Source organism: Thunnus maccoyii, chromosome 14 (assembly GCF_910596095.1).
Source record: "Thunnus maccoyii chromosome 14, fThuMac1.1, whole genome shotgun sequence".
Lineage (NCBI taxonomy): Eukaryota > Metazoa > Chordata > Actinopteri > Scombriformes > Scombridae > Thunnus > Thunnus maccoyii.
This window is the reverse complement of record NC_056546.1, coordinates 9,798,785-9,818,225: the sequence shown is the minus strand read 5'-3', so window position 1 is coordinate 9,818,225 and position 19,441 is coordinate 9,798,785. Positions and strand designations below refer to the sequence as shown.

The window sequence follows — 19,441 nt, the reverse complement described above, 5'->3', positions numbered from 1 at the left end:
GCGAGTGATCTGTGGGGGTTTACAAAATGTCCTATGAAATCCAGCTGCTGCGGGCACGCCAAATATCACTCACCAGATAACAATACGTATCTGCGCTGTCGGTGCACTGTGTCTAAAAGACTTACAGCCTTGCAAGCGAGAGACTGCAACATTAGAGAGGGAATGATTTCAGGTGTAAATCTTAGATATGATGAAATTTCTTGGTGCCTGGGCAGGTAAAAACAGATAAATCAATGATGGATAATGAAAATTATCACAAAAAAAAATCTGTTCCATTGTTATTCAGAGCTGCAGCTGTTGTACTCAACACCTTCAAAAAGTCTGAATGCTTACCAAAATATACAATAATTTCTTGGAACATGAGGAAAGATTAAAGCTTTTCTGAGGATTATCTAAACTTTCTTAGCCAGTAAGGCGATGATGCTGGTATCTGTGTAAGAATGGGATTTTAAGCATCCTTTGAGATCCCTGTGGACACCCTGTTTTACCTCTGAACAGTCTTCAACTCAGAATTACTAGCTTTGGAGTGCAGGACCAGATGGACGGCATTATGATCTCAATCCCCAAAGGGCATTTTAGGATTACAAGTCACAAGTTTAATAAATGTTGATATCAGCTGCTTTTTCTATTACAATTCACTAAGTTTGATATTGATTTCATTCCTATAATTTCACACCCTCTAACCCAAAATATGAAGTGTTTTCTGTTATTGGATCAGGTCATCACATATGCAATCACTTTAGTCAAACAGCTTGGGAGAATGACCACCTTTTCAAAAACAAGCGGTGACTTTGTTTTACTAAAACTGTAATGGGAACATGCATTTGACGGACCTGCAGGGTTTAAAATAAACTATTTACAGAAGGTGTGAAAATATCCTTGATGTGCCATCAATTATGCTTTTGTGCAACAATCCTAATGTGTTTAGTTCCTCTTGCAGGTGCAATTAAAACATAGCTACTGGGATTTTGCAAAATCACTTTCACTGGGTTTATTATCTACACACCACACCCTTAAGATTTAAACCCAGGTTAAATCCATGTCCAGGAAGCACTACTTTGGTAGCCTAAATCCATGTGTAATCTGTGTCAGGGAAATTGCTCCCATGTGTGTTAATGCTACTGACAGCACTATTAGGCTGCAGTATTAATGGCTTGCCGAAACACACAGCTAAACAAACAACTGCCACAGCTAGCTAACCCTGCCTTTGCCCTGAGGGGTCTACACAGGCTAGAGATGTTACTTGGCACTTCCTATAGTGGCAGCTGTGCTAACAGTCACAGCTTGAGTGGTCTGAAGTGCTAATGGTTATGACACTACAGCGATAGCATTATCACCAAAATACCGGCAAAGTTTATTGTTGTGTTGTACAGTCATAACGATCTCCCAGTTAATGAACTCCCATGAGGTAAACTCATAACCCATAATGACTTTGTAATGTTTCATTGAGACTGTCTCTAAAAGTGTTTCAGAGCATCAGCACTCGCTTAGTTGCTCCCCATCCCTCAGAAAGACACAATATTCAGTGCAGACGAAAAGGTCACCCGTGTCGATTATCCATTAAGAATCTCATATGTGCCTTATTCAGAAGTAAGTCATTTCATAGTCATTTCATCAGTCACCACATTTTTGGCTGCTGCTAAACTGAATCAAAACATAAGATCTTATCAAAGTTCTGAGAAATTTTACTCATTTCACCCACAACAATGCTCAGAAAAGATCATTGTATTATGTATCTACACGTATCATTCTACTAAAAGTACAGAGATGGAAAATAAAAATGTCTACACAAATAAAAGAAAAGAAAGTTGAAGTCTTGCTCGAAGGAATAGTTTGTAACAAGGCCTTATAAATTGATAAAATAATATTGGAGATTATCTGTCCCACAGCACCAGGTGAAGAAATATATCATTCACCAGTGGCCAATATTCATTTAATGCCAATTTATGTACTATAAATATATTTGAATATATCAAATATTTATTTCAGTGACTGGAGAATGATGCTGTTCAATTAGGTAAAATTCCTAACCTACAGCTTTTTCATTTATAAGACATCAGTCTCCATGTTTCCATCCATTTTAATGGACGTAAAGATCAGTGCAGCTGAACCTTTTCTGAGTAGTCAGCCCTGACACAAGTTGTTGAGTTACAGTTCTTGAGTTTGTTTTGAGAACAACACCTTGGGGGAGACTATAATTAATGCAGCATATAATATGTTATTGTAGTGGCTGGGTCAGCAGAAATTTACATGGCGTCTGAAGGTTTTCAGTGTTTGCGCTCAGCAGTCAACATTACTGAAAATACAACACTGAACAACAATAAATGGCTGTGATTAAAATAATCTTTTTTTTCCACCCAGCTTCCCATAAAAAGGAGAAACAAATCATAATCCAAGAGAAACCTACAAAAACAGAAGAAGTTTTCTGGAATATTCCAAAGCTTAGCTGTTTCGATGTGTAAGTGAATTCCCCCTAAGCTCCCACTTCCTTCCTCCCCCTGACACAAGGTTGCTATGGTCTCAGACTGGGTTCCCTGTGGGATGAACATGAGATATGTCTCTGAGATATGGTCATACACTCTCACTGTACTGTATATGTGTGTGTGCCAATAGGGAGGATGTTGGGGGTATGCCTGGACACTATGTCTGTATGTGTTTGTGTGAATGTGTGTGTTTTGACACTATAAATCTGTGTGTGCGAGAGATCTTGCCAATGTTATATATTGGATGTGTATGAAAGCTTTGCCTATAGTAAATCCCCAGAGGTGGCAGCCTAACCCAAACATTCGGCTGTCAATCACTATAAGCCACCAACCACGGTCGTGACCCGGGAACAGGAAGAGGCCTGTTGTCCCTGAACGGATCTTACTGTGCAACTCTGGAGGGAGCCATGTATATAGAGATGTATCTGTGTGTTTAACTATTCAGTATAGTGAAGGTTTGTGTGTTTCAGAACCTACTAGTGGGAGCAAAAGTGGTAGACTTTTTGCATCTGACTTCAATGACAACCTTCACTCAACATAAGCATATTAGCTTGCTGCCACACAAGGCCGAACTGCAAAAATTTTAGATATGGTATAATGTGATTATAATGTGATGTCAGTGGAATGCTGTAATTATTCAAACAGCATCTGAATTGGACGCATCTGCACCTTTTTTAAAATGCGTGATTACAAAGCAGTTAATATTCCTGGTGGCCTTTGATCAACAGTTAAATCCCCCTTGAACACTAAAAATGACCCTTAGGTTGGAGCACTCTTGTCTGACCTGACATGGTCGAGCTGTATCACATCTCATGACAATGTCGAGGGATTCAAGAAGTAAATTTACACAACCTCATCCACTGTAGATGCACAAGGGGGAAAAAGCTTCCAATCTAAGAGAATAACCACATTTCCCTGGCTTACATGCAGGTGGATCCCCCATTGTATAATGTTTGGTTCTCAATTTCTTTCCTGGATTCATAAAGCCTAATGCAATGCTCTTATTTATTGCAGTGTGCAGGGTCCATTAAAACGAGAACAAAATAGGCTGTCATGAATATAGGGTGGCCTCAGTATGTGTGTAAAACGTTTGATGGATGATGCTGCTAAAGTAGGTCATTAAAACCTTAAAAATGTCACTCTCTTCATCTCATCACCATGTTTACACAACTTTTTCTTTCTCTCGGTTACCTGTATCTACTGTTTTTAACGAGGTCAATAGATACCATGATGATGTACAAATTAGCTTAATCAAAATATTATTTCCTACATTCTGGGTATCAGAGTGTGGAGGATGGCTGGTGAACAACTAGCACCTATGAAAATATTTACCCAAGCAGGAATAAACTGCTGAAGGTACTTTTCTCTTGACGTTCCCCGTTCTCCCCAGTTTTCCACTTTACATCCAAGGAGTCTTAGCACTGATTAAAACAAACACACAGTCTTAAGGCATCAGCCACTTAGCGGAGATAAGTGGTGAAGCTGCTGGGGACTGGGAATTATAAGTGACGTACTGCAGTTTCAAAAATGGTTGGCAAAGAGTTGGGTGACGAATAACAGCATAAGAGATGACCTGGAGGGAAGAAAAGCAAGAGGAAAGGAGGGGAAACACATACATACACTGGAGATGCTTTCAAAGATGGGAGCTTCATCTTCCCCCAAGGAAATTTAGCTAACTGCTAGCTACTAATCACATGCTTGCTCATGCACTGCCATTTATCTTTCCCCTCACTGGGGAAGCCTTTATAAGCTTTGTTGGTGAGGCGCAAAGCAAAAAAGCCACATCATCTTCTCTCAGGAACACCTGTAGCGTTTCATTGTGTGTTTTACGTGCTTCGAGAGTTTATGTCGTGGGATATGTAAATGTTATGACTTTCATATATTTTATCAACTTTGCTTAGTTAAAAGGTTTTATTTAATTACCAAAAGCCTCATAATTTCCCTGCAAAGGCTTATGCCATCAGTAATAAAGACAAATTTTCTTCTCTCTGTCAGTATTTGTGTGTCAGTGGCTCTAAGTGAGAGTCGGCTTTGTTGGGTGTCCCGGTGTGTGATGAAGTATGTGAAAGGTTGACGGAGAGAGTGTGAGAAAAGGAACAGACAGAGAGACAAAAACACATGTTCTGTGTGTTTGTCTCTTAGCCAGTGAATGAAATATACGGCCTGAAGTGTGTGTGTGTCCTGGCACGTGTAAGGTGGTGTGTGGGCGTCGAGAGGGAAAGCTCATAAAACCCATGATCACACTGATGAGGTCACGGGGAGTGAAACCGGAGAAAGCCTTTCATTTCCTGTCTCATTCCATCCCTCTCTCGTACCTCCATTCATCCATCTCTTCTTTACCCTTCCGCCTATACTTTACTGCTGTTTTTCACCAGTGATGCCAAAGTCTTTCTCACCCTTTGGCTATCTGGAATTTGTCATGCAACACTGGAAAACAAGAATAAGAGATAATTTGTGTTTCATACAGTGAGTACTGATTTACGCATTCAGCTTTAACAAATGAGACAAGAAAATATTATTCTTGGTTCTCATATTATGACTTTTTTTTACCATTAATGAGCTCACATGGAGCATTAGTGTATAAGTATGAATGCCTGTAATGTTATAATCTTACACTGCCTTTTTTTTAAACACAGAAGTAAGTAAACAGTCCTATTTCTCCTTTTTTGTTTCCTCCAAAGGATAATTTCAGCCAAAGCAACACTAACCACATGCATTTTATAATATATTGATCTACTCATCTAGCTCTCTGCCAGATACAGAACAAGCATAGTTCCCAAAACATCCAACCATTCATTTACAATGATTAGGACTGTGGGAAAAAAAACAAAAGACTGTTAAAGAAGAATCCATTGTGCCCAAAAATTTGAATTTGGATCCAGATGTTAGACATGTGTTGGAAGTATACAGACAAGGTCAGTGGAGAGCTGGTTGCAGCTTGCTGTTTTGCAAGGCCACGATTCAAGGAAGCTACAGGGAAGAAAGTTTGCTAAACAGTTGGTTTCAGCAAAGTGAAATCTTGATTTGAGTCTGCCACCAGATGTTGTGAAGCAACATGTGAGTACAATCTTTGTTAACACTGTCGGTATAAGTGTGTGTAGACCACAGAGAAAAGTATTTCCTCACAAAAAACTTAGATCTTTGGCCAGGGGGGAGACCGCGTAGATGTCAGTGGTCACACCACTAACCTGGAGTTATTTTGTTAGAGCAGTGACCATTGCAGTCACACTGTGGCAATCATAGCCATGTAAGAGCATAAAGGAGAGTAGAGGACAGAAGACTGTGACTAGACATGTACTTTAACCTTCAGTAGCAGGTAGTATAAATGTCAGTCAACTATGCATTTTTATAGTATTGCTTATTGCTAGTGCAGCACTATACATGTCCATGTAAAATGATGTGTGCTTACTCTGATTGCCTGTCAGAGTCATAGTTATGAGTCATAAGCTCATTCTTCCAGAAGTTCTCATTGTTTTGATAAAATTGCAGGAGGAGGACCAATATACAGTACAGACACATACTGTTGATGGTAACTTTTTGTCCCCTTTGTTAAATCTGCTACAACATTCACATACCACAAGTGTGAGAGCGAAGTAGTTTAGTGGAACTTGATATCTAAAAATATTAACAGCTAGCTGTACATGTGATGCTTGCCTTTGGGGCATAAAGATGGTAATGTTGGTCAGTCTGTCTAACCATCAGTTCATCTTTCCATCCAACATTTTGGTCCTAGGCAGATACATGAAATTTGTTATGGATAATCATGATACAAGAAATAATATGACAGATAACTTGCTGAGCACATTCATGTTACCAAGAGAATAAACCTTTTACACTAACCCTCAGGGAAAATGATTTTACTTTTTATATCAGATAGCAAAATCATCAGTATGGTGTTCGCCTGTCCAGCAGTGCTTCAGGCTTTAGGGGTTGTTTTTGTTGTTCTTCTTGTCTGTTTCTTTTTTTGACAGGTGGTCTGAGAAATCAGAGATCAACAGAGAAAACTATGTTCTCCACTCAGTGTTCTCTTAGCATGATATATTTACTAGCTGTGAGGACATTTCTCTGTGCTACTGTGTGGAAAAAGTTAAGATGTTTTCTGTCACCCCGGTTTTCTCTACTACTGGATTTTGAACACAAGATGATTAAAGAGAGCCCTGCGTGACCACATGCAATATTTTTCGTGTTAACTTGACTTTTAATAGCCTAGGACTTGTGAAACAACAAATAGCCGGGAGGTGTGACATTCACTTAATAACTTGCTTACCATCAATTTTCTTCACATTTCAACAAAACCTCAAGGCACACCTGAGCTCACTCTGTAACACAACAGCTGAGAAGCAGTGCAACAGAGGACAACTGAGAACTACACAAATACTCCCACAGTCGCTCTGCTTCTTATCACAGGCTCATTACTGGTCAGTGTTTGACAAAAACTCTGAGGGGCAGCAGTAGCAGGCTGCCAGATTGCCTGTCCCATCTGTGTGCTCACGTTTAGCACAGGGAGGGAAATTATAGGCAGGAAAAGCAGGTATGATGCTGAGGGAAGCTGTGTCCACTTGTACGAATGCATGTGTTCTCCAAGACAGAAACACTGGAAACATTAAAACAAAGGCCTGTGCCAAGCTACAGCACATGAGATCAAAACAAACAAAATACAACAAAATGACAAAGGATGTTAGCATCAAATAAAATAAGGTATCTTGATTAGAAAATGCAATTCCCTTTGAAAAATGAGTGCGCAAAGACAGACAATGAAACACAGTATGTGAATCTAGTCTGCATGTGTGGTTTTCTCAGATCATCACTAAACAAACTGCCACTTCTGATTAATCTTGATCGAATATCTCTTTGTGTTTGTGTGTCCAGAATATATTCCATTTGTTCCCCCATGGGAAGATAGTGAAGCAGCAGCCCTAACAGTGATTAGGTATTCAACATTCAGTATAAGGTTTAGCACTAGGGACCTCAGGCTTTCTCAGAACCATATTTTATGTATTTTTTTTTTTATTTATTCCAGTTTCATAAAAACAAACAAATTAGATAATGTGAATGGGGAGTCTGGGATTAATTTTGAAGCAGCTGATTAGTGTGTATTTGTGTATGTGTGTCCTGGGATAATTGTGTCTGGGACCATGCCTAAAAAGCCTTCAGGCTTTACTGCAGTCTGGGAGATAGAAACACTCCCTCCCCCTCCTCCTATCCCTGTCTCTGCCCATCCCCCGTCCAGCCCACTCATTCAGTCTTTTCATATTTTCCTGTTGTCTGGAAGAAAAACATATTCTTTAACTGGTGTCTTATTTCCACTTTCCATAACTCCACACATCTACCTCTCCCATCTTCCTTTCCTCCCCGGTTTCATGCCATTCTCCCTCTTTTCCATTCTCATCCATGCCCCTCCTCTCCCCACGTGAATCAGATCACTCTGCTGGCTGCCTAATTTGCCGAATTCTGCATTTTGAGAAAATATGCATCAAGAGTGCAAGGTGAACAGGAAATATTTTTAATGTCAAGTCCTCAACTGCATATGTAGGCAGTCTTTTTTACAATTTTCTTACCGTTTGAGATGACATGTTGAGTCCTTAAGTTGGTTTTTTCCCCAAGTGTCCACAAAAACAGTAAACAAAATCTGCTTTGAATAATGGATACAAAGAAGTGTGTAGACAAACTGTTCAGAGCAGTACAAAACACAATAAATCCCTTGAAGAGCTGAATTAGAACGTATGTATTGAACTATGTTAATAACATTTAGGTAGTATTATATTTATAAACAATAGCAACTCAAGTATGAAATTATCAGCACTACAGCTGAAGTGCAAATGATCAAGCAGTCCCACCAGAGCCTCCTATTATGATCAGTAAATGGCAGGTATGTGCAGATAGCTAGCCAGGAAGTTGACAAATAAAAGGGACATTTTTGCCTTGAATTAGGCAATAAAATACACATTAGTGTTCAACCCAATGCAAAGTACCTCTCCCGATTAAACAGGGAGCAATAAACAGGCTGAGAAAAAGTACTACTTAAAAAAAACAGTACTTCAGGGGAACTAAAAGTTTCTCAGCCGTTAACGAAACTGTAAGGAAGTTTGGTTTGAGGTTATTTGACCTGGACCTTTAACACTTGAATAACATTATTTTACAACTACAAGCATTTTTTGCAGAAAATATGTAAGAATTGCAGTTTAAAAATTGCAAGCTCTCACAAATAATACAGACATTGGTTGAATGTGTGTTATTATGATTGAACAGTAAAGGGCCACTCCTATAAGTACACTTAACATGTATATGGCTTGTTCAGCTCTGTTTATCTGCTTGTAGGAACCGTATCACTTTCACCATCATGGAGTAATTTGCCTCTCAGTAGCTTTGTGACTTCCTCTCACAAATCTTTCTCAAGCACCAATTATTAAGTATTAATAATGGGTAACTCATTGTAGGACCCGGATCAGGTCCAGGCCGATCCGTCCCCTCTGAGGGTCCACATTTAGGACCCGGACCTCCACCCGTTCCCCTGGTCCTAATGCCAGGCTGCGGCGGCGCTGGCTGACTGGCAGCTTGTCCAGAGTGATGTTGCTCTTGTGGATGAGGCCCGAGCGGCCAACACCGATATCTACAAAAGCCCCGAACAGAGTTGTGTTGTCCACCCGGCCCGTCAGCACCGCACCCACCCGTAGATCACTCATGGACACAATGCCCCGCTTAAAGTCCGCCTGCCCAAAATCTGGGGATGGCAAAAAGAGAGATTATCAAAAATGAGATGGCTTGACGGAAGTCAGGGGGAGACATCTATGACAAAATCAAGTATGGGTAGCAACTAGCCCCATTGTTTGGGAGATGAGACATGAAAAAGGGATGCAGGGAATTGAGGGGGAAGGAACAAAATGACAAACAGATATTAAATTTCAAGCAGTAACCCAATGCTGGTCTCTGCATACTTCCACATTTCTCAGCATTCTATTCCACCCCACTTTCCATTTCGCCTGTTCATGAGAGATCTTTTTCCTTTCTGTAGCATTAACACAAACAAGGAAGGCTCGTGCCCCAGGAAATAGTCTGGTCCAATTATCCTCCCCACAGCACTGATTTCATGCGGTAGCCTCGGCCCATCTGTTTACTCAGCTGAGCACTGGCTAGGAGGCCAAGCGTAGTGTGCTGCAACCGAATAGGGCCAACCTGAGAATGAACCTTGAAGCTGCGTTCCTTAATTTTGAGAGGAGTAAGCCAGCCCTAACCCGGTATCCAGGCTTGATTTTTTTTACTCTGCAAATGCAAGTGTATGAAAAAGGAGAGTCTGGTAATAAGGTATAGACATGATTTAGCATTTAAATGAATAGTCTGGAAATCAGACATCAATTGTAAAAATATTTTCTATACCCACGTTTATTAATTTACCTGATGAAAGTTTTTTTGCACCTTTCAATCTTGTTTTACAGAAAGACAAAATGCCAACCAGCCTTGTCTGTGTGTTTTTATAATGTAGGACAAGGCTACATCAATGGCTAATTTACTTTTCTGAATCAATGAGTTTAGTGTTGAACAGACACACGATAAAAGCAATTATAACTTTGGTCTATAATGTTTCTGAATTTTGTATTATTTTCAATTAGTTACTGGTACTATTAATTGGTACCATCTTCTAAATCCCAGCTCTCAGTGTCTTACTATTTGTCCAACAGCCCTGAAAAAACATAGACTGTTCATTTTTTTTTTACATAGCAGAATTACAGTCTGAATTAGGATTTGAATCAGGACTTTAGCACCGCATACATTTGTTAAATATTAGTTCCATCATCAACATGAGGCTTTGGGCCACCTGCTTTTTAATTTTATACACCTTTTTTTCAGAAAACTGTCATTATAAATGAGAGAAAAGAAGAAGTAAAAGCGATATGACATTCATTTCGTTGGAAAAAAACAAATTAGAGCTGCAGCACAACTGGTAAAAACTTAAAAGTTTGTGACTGTGTATGAGTTTATTGGTAAGTTTATGTGTGCCTAAACTCAAGAGTATGAGGTTAAGGAGAAAAACAGAGGTCTTTGTGTATGTGTGTGTCTGCAAGATGTTCTGTCCAATAACACAGTCTGCTGGACCCATCACACCCTGTCAGAAACATACTGCTAGTGTTGTTGGACTATGGGGAGGAAGCCACAGCACTGTCAGACCCTATCAAGTTACACTGCCAAGACATGCTTATTATAATAAAGGCACAAGAAAACTCAGTGTGTGTGTTGTGACTAGCAAACCAGTCGAGGAACTGGACAAATACAAGTTCAACTTTCTATCAGTCAGAGGGGACCTATAAAAGGTCACTATGAAAGGAAGATGAGACACTACGAGAAGTTACTGCAGCTCCTAGGTTGCAGATAAGCGTGGTCTATGAAATCTCATATAATTCAAAACACTGATAGTTTTGTGTTCTGTGACAAGATTTTTCCACATGTAGGAATAACAGATGTATAACCTAGGGGACCTACGGAGAACAAAGAATTTAACTGTAATTCTACTTGTTTTAAATTCCTGTTACCTGATAGACAGGGGTGTTTAATGAACCTAAACGCATATAAATATTGTTTGCTTCCTTTCACAATCTGAAATATCAAACTGTTGCAGGCATCTGCATAAATGCTGAGTTTACATGCTGAGTTTTGCTCTTGGAAGTTTTTGCCTTCACACTTCGTATAGTATTCTTCGCGTTCATGCTCTTCTACAATTTTAATCACCCCGTTAATCAGGTGTTTGATCGCAAGAATGAATTCCGGCCAAAAAAAATTAGTTGGTGACTGTGAGTGGCAGGAGTCTTACTTTGTCGTATGTCAAACCCAGGAGGCTGCGTGAGGCCGTCTATGATGAGTTTGAGGGTCTCAAGTGTGGTGTCCATTGTCCTGGCCAGTTCTTCGACACTGCTGGTCTTAATCTTGTTCTCCACACACTGTCGCAGGCCTGCACTTCCAATCTGGTCAGCACTCCCACCCACAAGGGAAAGAAATCTGGACAGGAGGAGAGTGTGTAAAAAAATTATGTCAAATTAGCGTAAAATTGAAACCTTCAAAACAAAAAGCTAACAAAAACAAACTGATTTTTGTGCGGTGGGTAAGTATATGCACACATGTTTGTATGGTGGCCAGAGTGTGACAAAGTGTTCATACATGTCCTAGTTGAGCTACAGCATACGCACCACATCCCTCAGTGACTGAAGGAAAGCAATGAGGGACGGAGTAGGAGAGAAGGAAAGAGGATAGGATGGAAAGACGGCGGAAAGGTGACGACAGACTGGGAAGAATGATGAGGAAAAAGACAGAACTGTAAAAAAAAAAAAAAAAAAAAGAGCAGATACTGTAAAAAATGAGAGAAACAAAGAAGCAGAAAGGAGGGAGGGAAAGAGCATAAGCTAATGAAGGTAAAGTGAAAGGGAGGTGGGGGGGAAAATAGGGAGGGCAGGAGAGGTGTGAGAGTAATTGCACACAAAGTCATGGGCTGTTGAGGTGGGGCTTTCTGTTCTTAAAAACACACATACGCACAAATACGCACATTTATTTTACCCCCTGGTAAATCAGGTAAACCCACAGTGGGCCGTAAACGCTCTGACACCTTGTCTCATGAAACTGCTTCCACTTTGCTAAGGTTGGACTGTTTGTCTGCCAGCCGCCTGGAAAAATCTCCTTCTATCACTTTTTTTCTAGTAGGATGTCCCACCTCGAAATGCCAGACAGTCAGTCAGGTTGCACCATTTAAAATTCACTGACCCTGAGAGTTAAATCCAAACTAATTAGCTTGTCTACATTCTAAACAGACTTAGTAACAAACTGGCATGAGAGCCAGAGTGGTAAATAAAGGTTATGGAAAAATGTAGTAGTGTGTGTGCCTGTGTGTGTGTGTGTGTATTGTGCGTATTGTATATATTATTTACAGTAGGCACTTTCCACAGCTGGTGATAGATGTGAATGTGTTTGCCTTCTATGCATGTGTTCATGTGTGGACCAGCTGGGTAGCGTCCGTGATGGATGTCGCTCACTGGCAGCCTGACGCCAAACAGACTCCGCAGCTGTCCCCCCTCCCTCCAACATGATGGACAGAACAGGTGGACACACACACAAGAACACACACACACACACACACAAAGTTGATTCATACACAATGTTGTCCAGAAATGCTCATTTGTTTTTATTTATGTATTTATTTATTCATGTATTCAATTTATTTATTTTGCACTCTATATTTGTACTCCAAATTGTACTTATGCGCTATTATTTTTTGTTATTATTGTTACTGTCAGTACTACTATTTTTGTTATTACTATTTCATTTTTGTATAAATCTCGAATTTTGGAAAATCTGCAAAGTATACTGTCACTGTTGAGATTAAAACTCTTCTAGAATAAAAAGTATTATCCAAAAAAAACAAAAAAACAACAAAAAAGAAATGCTCATTTGGCAGTAGCGGGCACAGTGCGGATGTAACGGGACACAGCTTGTGTACAAACTATGTATGAGACAGCTGTGAGTGGAGAGGCCCCTGCCAGTGAAGTCACTGTCTACCGTCCAAAAAAACGAGACGAGCGGAATCAATCCTTCAACACCAGCAAGCCAGATCGGTACAAAATAGTAGCTGAGTATGTGCCAGAAATGGCTTAGTAGTGAAGAAACAGCACCTCTGGACCAAACTGTATGCAAGTCTAACATTAGGATCTTCTTTCTGTTCCTCCCCAGGCTTCTTAACTTTCCAACCATATATCTCTTAACAGGAAAAGAAATACTTGCGCCTTGGTGGCCTAGTGGTCTAACACACATACCACATATAGCATCCCCTGCTTTGAATCCAACCTGGGACCTTTGTTGCAGGTCATCACTCTCGCTCTGTGTCCCAAGATATTTGCTGTCTTTCTCTACTGTGTCAAAACAATACCTCGAAATTTGTAGGGATGGCTCCAGAATAGTATTTATAAAAAAAATAAAGGTTGGATGTGAATGCACCTTCCACAAGAGAATGGATAGAATGGCACAATAAAGGAAGTATATAAATGATACCCACTCATCAAATCTAGATGTCTTATGCCCATTAAATGAACAAAATTGAACAGTAAAATTAATGTTAAGGTTGTGTCAAATGCAAAAAATATATTATGAATCCATGAACTCTTAATATTTACCCACTTTTTAGGCGTTTTTGTTTTATGATTTTTGTTTGTTTGTCTGTCTCATTTCAGGAGTTGCATTTGTAAGATAAGATTTCACTAACTGCTCTGAGAAAATTAAATAAATGCCCACAAATAATCTTAAAAAAAGAAATACTTTGAAGGATAGGAGGTTGAGTACATTTTGTTGGGTGTTCATCTTAAGCCTTACTAGAGTATAAAATGTAGCACAGGAAGAAATATTTTCCCCTGACAAAGTATAACAAGCGAAGGTATATCATAAGTCTCATTTCTCATTTTATAATTCCCTAAACACGTTTACTTTTTCTCTCTCTGGGAATTCATAAAAAAGATGATCTGTGGCTTGAACCATTTTGAAACATTGCATCTCCTCATATATGCTGAGGCAAAACTGCAGTCTTTTCTCTATGGATACTCACTCATAACAGCGCCTCAAACCAAACCTCAGATCTCTAAACTCATGAACACACAGGTGCAAGAGGGCGCATGCTATCGGTTCACAAATCAAATTTGGGAGCATCCATTTAACCTATAAGTAACAAAAATATTTAAGATTTAAAACACAACGATCGAGGAAGAAGAAACCCGGTGTTGCATTCTGAGTCTGGATCTTACAGTGGAGTTGGTGGGTGGTGGGTTTCTACTTTCAGGTGTGTGTGTTGCCCGTATCATTTTTCCAGTGGTGCATGTTAGTATTTAAGGGGTGCCAGGAGTCCAGAGGCCTCCCCAACTGTTGAGTTCATACTCATATAATTACTACCAACACTGTGTGTGTGAATGTGGGTTTCGGTGAGCTAGACTACAGATTTTATCCAGGCCCACAGCGAGAACCCACTCTGTCTTATATTATAATAATATTGGGCCCCGACTGTTACAGATCAGAGAAATATTCTTCATAGAGTGGACCCCCTCCACCTCATACCAGAGAAATACTATATATTTCATGGAATGGATCCAACCATCTTAAGTAAGAGAATGCCCCATTGATATATTGATTATTTAGTTAATATCATACATATACTTGCTCTTAAGCTAACAAATCCTGCTATTTCTGAAACAATGGTGGACAAATTGCATCTGTGCCTGTGTTCTTGCTTATGTGTGTGTGTGTGTGTGTGTGTGTGTGTGTGTGTTGTATACGGTTACAAAAAGGGGATGATGTGTGGGCTGTGAGCAGTAATGGAGGATCCAGTTTCTCTAATGTGATGAACATGATATTCCTTATACACCATAAAGACATACAGACACACACACACAAACAGCATTCCTCCACCATCCTCCCTTCATACCTCCTGTTCTCGTCAGTTGTAGTTGAGGTTGTGAGATGAGCTGCGAGGCATCGCAGTGACGCCCCGACATCTACCGTAATCCTCCAACCGATTTGAGACTTTTCACTTGGAGTTGGGTTAAATGTACACTAATATGATCTATTAGTAGAACTGAAATGATTTGTCAATTGTCAGAAATTTAATCTACAACTATTTTGATGAATTATTAATTTTTTCGGTCATTTTTCAGGCAAAACATTCTCTGGTTCGACCTTCTAAAAAGGATTTGCAGCTTTTCTCTCTGATATATCAATGTAAATGAAAATCTTAAAAGCAAAACATCTTGTGAGGGTCTGGGAACTTTTGAAAGGCATTTTCACTATTTTCCTATTGAGATTAATTGAGAAAATAGTTTTCAGATTAATCGATAATGAAAATAATTCTTGGTTGCTTGTTCTTGTTAGAAATGAGGCAAACGATACCAAAATGTCACTCACCTCAGGAAATGACGACTTACATAGGCTCAACCACAAACTGACCGAAGAGCAGGAACAGCGTATTTTGCAGAGGCTTGCTGTACCTTCTGTTTTAAAGTGAAGTGGACAATGTTTTATTTTCCATCCCATCAATACTAAACCAGGCTGTGTGAATCCAAGGAAGAGCATCCATTGACATGTATGGCTTTCCCCACTGACCATCTTCAGTAATGTTTAAAGAGGGATGTGACATATGACATACTGTAAAACCACAATACAAGCTTTGGGATGTTTGAAAAAAATGTGATTCTCAAATTCTGCAAGACCTTGAACATTTGGAGCAATTACTAAATATATGTATCAAGTGAGGAATAAATCAGGACTGAATTGAGTAAATTCCCAGACTTGGATTATAAGATAGTCATAACAAAAGATAAAACATTTGCCGACACAGCGTTAAGAATTCTGAACAGCAGGAACAGAAAAGCAGAGAATGATAAGTAGACTGGTGAGCAACAGGAGAACAATTCAGTGATGGAGTGGGAGAGAAAAAGAGATACAGGAGCAAGAAAACAGAAAGCCACAGCAGATATGTGAGTTTCTACAACATAATACCACCTACTCAGTTAAATATAGGATATTTAATGTGCAAACAAAGCAGCTGAAGTGTGTTGTGGGCTACAAAATAAATCATAAATAAAGACTGAGCAAAGAAGAAGACATATAGCTATACATTCCTTCTGAATTACATTACCTGCAGGTAATATACTCATACTCTACAAATGTTAAATCTATAAAATCTCATCAAAACTGTCAAGTTTTATAGTAAAAAATATTTTTTTTCATTTAGATTTGTTAGAGGATAGTGCTATCAGTTCAATTGAAATATCTAGATATTATTATCCCGACACCAACCACACAAAAACACACACATACACAAACACACTCTGCCCGGTGAGGGTAATGGTGAGTGACGTTTAAGAGGGCCCCATTAGAACACCATAATTTTGGCACCTTACTGAGATGTGATAACAAAAACCACGGAGAGAAACACACACACACACAGAGGAGAACTGGATGGAAGGATGGAAAAGCAAGAGAAAGCCTTTGGTCTGATTCAGTAAAAAAAAAAACAATAAATTAAAAAAAATAATAAAAAGTAATAATTTAAAAGCAGTGTAGCTGTGTAGATTTAGAGAGGAAAAGGTGTGCAAGTGTACAAGAGATAGAGAAGAAAACAAAAACTAAATAAGGAGACAGGAAGGGAAAGGAAGAGAGTTTAATTAAAAAGAGAAAATGGGGGGTTTAGGGTGATAATTAGTACTCTAGTGCTAATTAGGAACTAGTACTCTTATTTCAAGAGGCTTTTTAAAACCTCTGACGCCTTACTCCTCTTTGATAAACAACTGTACAATAGTCTATGCTGAACACGCAGACACATAAACCACAAAGGGTCGTATAGTTGAAGTAGGAAAGACGAGCAAAATCAAAGTTTCATACAAGCGGCATCAATCTATCTTCACACATGTGTGCATAGAGACACATCCACCCACACACATACACTGAGGCCATTAAAGGCACATCAACATGAGGGAAGCAATGCTTAGAGCCACTAGTGTCAGAACTTATGTAGACTAAACACAGTTGAGTGACTACAGCTGTAGGAGAGAGGGCCCTCCCTCTCTCCCTCTGTCTGTGTGTGTGTGCGTGTGTGTGTGTGTGTGTGTGTGTGTGTGTGTGTGTGTGTCTCTCTCTCTCTCGCACACACACACAAAGACAGGACACACAAGTCTTGGGCAGATGTTCAATGTGCTTTTGATATCAGCATCAGCAGCGCTAACAATCATTTCTCACACAAGGACACACACTCATACAGACGTGCACACATACAAAAGCCAATGCCTCCTCTCTTGTATCCTATGACTGTGTAAATCAAATCATAGCCCTCCACCACTATAACCAGCCCCATATGAGACAGTGTCAAAATCAACTCCATCTTACCCTGAACATGCTTTGGCCAGTGGGGTAGGCTGCTGTCCAAGTGTGTATATGCGAGTATGTGTGTTTGTATATTTGTGTGTACCGTACCTCTGTGCAACATGGTAGGACTCGGGGTGTATACAGGTCTGGTCCAGGGGGTTAAATGAGGTTGGTATGTTGACACAAGCCTTTCCTTTGCCCTTCTTGGCCGCTGGTTTCTCTGACACTGCTGGTGCAAGGTGAGGTGTGGATTTGTCACTGTTTTGACAAGAAAAAAAGGGTATGAAATACGAGTCTTAGAAAGGCTTTATATCATTACACAAATTCGCACTGAAGAGTCAATTCACCAGAAATGACAAATATTTTCTTCTACATCTTCCTTACTTATATAGCCATGCAGACTGCTTTTTGGTTTTATTTTGTCTGCCTCTGAGATTCCTGTTTCCAGCCGCTTACAGTGGAGGTTACTTCATTTTGTTTGTTCCGATCGCAGAATTGAAAACTTACATTAAAAAAAAAAATTAACAGCAACAGTATCTTTATAGAAGCAGTGATGCTGTTACTCTGGACAATCCCAGTGCACTCAACTTTTAAGTTAAGATATATATTTTAAGTGTATACTTTCTACTGAAATGGTCCCTTGAAAACTGTTCATAACGAGATCTGTGGATTATCCAGACCAACTGAGACTCTGTTTCTGGGAAGAGATGTTGTTGAGGTTTATAGATGTAAATTTAAATGCTTTGAGCACCACAGCCTCTATTTTATTAAGATTGAGGGAGAAGTCAACTGTATGTGTCTATGTATCTGTACATACAGTATAGTATGTGTACGTACCTGTGTAGGGTTTGCGGGTTGATTCTAATGAAGCCGGCACACTGCTGGTAGGTCTTGGGCCCCATGCCTTTGACCAGTTTGAGTTGCTCCCTGTTGATGAAGGGACCATTCTGCTCTCTCCACTCGGCAATATTCCTCGCCCTGCCCACATTTAGGCCCGCTACATGCCTAGGAGATAAAACAAAAAGGGAAAGAAAAAACGTCTTAAATTGGCTTTTTCATCAGACTGATTTCTGCACGTTGTTTAGGTCGGTGTGTTTAATTCTGAGGTCCCTTTTGTATATTTGATGCTAATGTTAGGAACGGTACAGTGAAACATTTAATTGTGGGAAAACCAACTTCAAAATGAGATATCTACTGTATCCCTAATAACGCACAACTCTTGTAGCAGTTGCTTTACACACTATCCACACCAGATTTCTGTAATATACAAATAAACAGAGCAGATTGTGCAGACCGTGACCTGGCATTTAAACAAGCAGGAGCGACGCTTACAAGAGAGACACATAAGCCAATATTTAGTGAAGAGAGGTGATTTGAAACTCAGGTCTGCTCTGTTAATGTCCACAGTGACTCACTCACTATAAAACACACTGCTATGTCAACACTCCACATAATACTTCAGTCATCAGCACGTCTGTGTGTGTGTTTTTGTGTGTATATAAGTGTGTGTAGCATGACTTCTGGCAGAAATGGAAAAAGCTCACTTGCAGAGCAGACAGGTAAACAGATGACCTGATGCCTGCCCTGCATCTAATGCCAGCTCATTTCATACTGTTTGTGTCCACTGTGAGTGTGTGTATCAAATTTGTGCACATCCTGTACTTGTGAGTTGTGCGTATGTACTGTATATGTCAGAGTAAACGTGTACACGATATTCTACCTAAGATATTTTGTGACTATATGTACCTAAGCGTTTCCTATGTGAGAGAATGTGTGTGTGTCTACTTTGCTTAATCCCCTCTGTTGATTCCAGTCGGCCCAGTAAGTGAGGCCAAGGTGTGAAGCATTAGTCTCAACAGAAAGCTGGCAAGCCGTCTGTGTGTTTGTGTGTGTGTGTGTGTGTGTGTGTATATGCATCGAGCATGTGCCTGTGCGTGAGTGTGAATGAAGCTTTGCCATGTTGTGACTGCTAAAGGAAAGTATGTCAGAGGTCTGGGCCCTGCTTCATCTATGTGAATGTGTGTGTGTGTGTGTGTGTGTGTGTGTGTAGGAAAAAGTGCTTGTGAGCCCACATACAATTG

General features: G+C 39.8%; 1 protein-coding gene across 3 annotated transcripts in view; it reads right to left on the bottom strand.

The window, feature by feature from the left end:
• Nucleotides 1–7,966: 7,966 nt before the first annotated feature.
• srbd1 (S1 RNA binding domain 1) overlaps nucleotides 7,967–19,441 on the bottom strand; it is a 58,061-nt gene continuing 46,586 nt past the window's right edge. For all 3 annotated transcript variants that reach the window (XM_042434088.1, XM_042434090.1, XM_042434089.1), the window contains exons 18-21: nucleotides 18,198–18,365; nucleotides 17,469–17,618; nucleotides 11,287–11,471; nucleotides 7,967–9,204 (exon numbers count right to left, since the gene is read on the bottom strand). In XM_042434088.1, coding sequence (XP_042290022.1) covers nucleotides 8,912–9,204; nucleotides 11,287–11,471; nucleotides 17,469–17,618; nucleotides 18,198–18,365 — 796 coding nt within the window. In that variant the 3' untranslated portion in view covers nucleotides 7,967–8,911. The remainder of the gene's footprint in view (nucleotides 9,205–11,286; nucleotides 11,472–17,468; nucleotides 17,619–18,197; nucleotides 18,366–19,441) is intronic.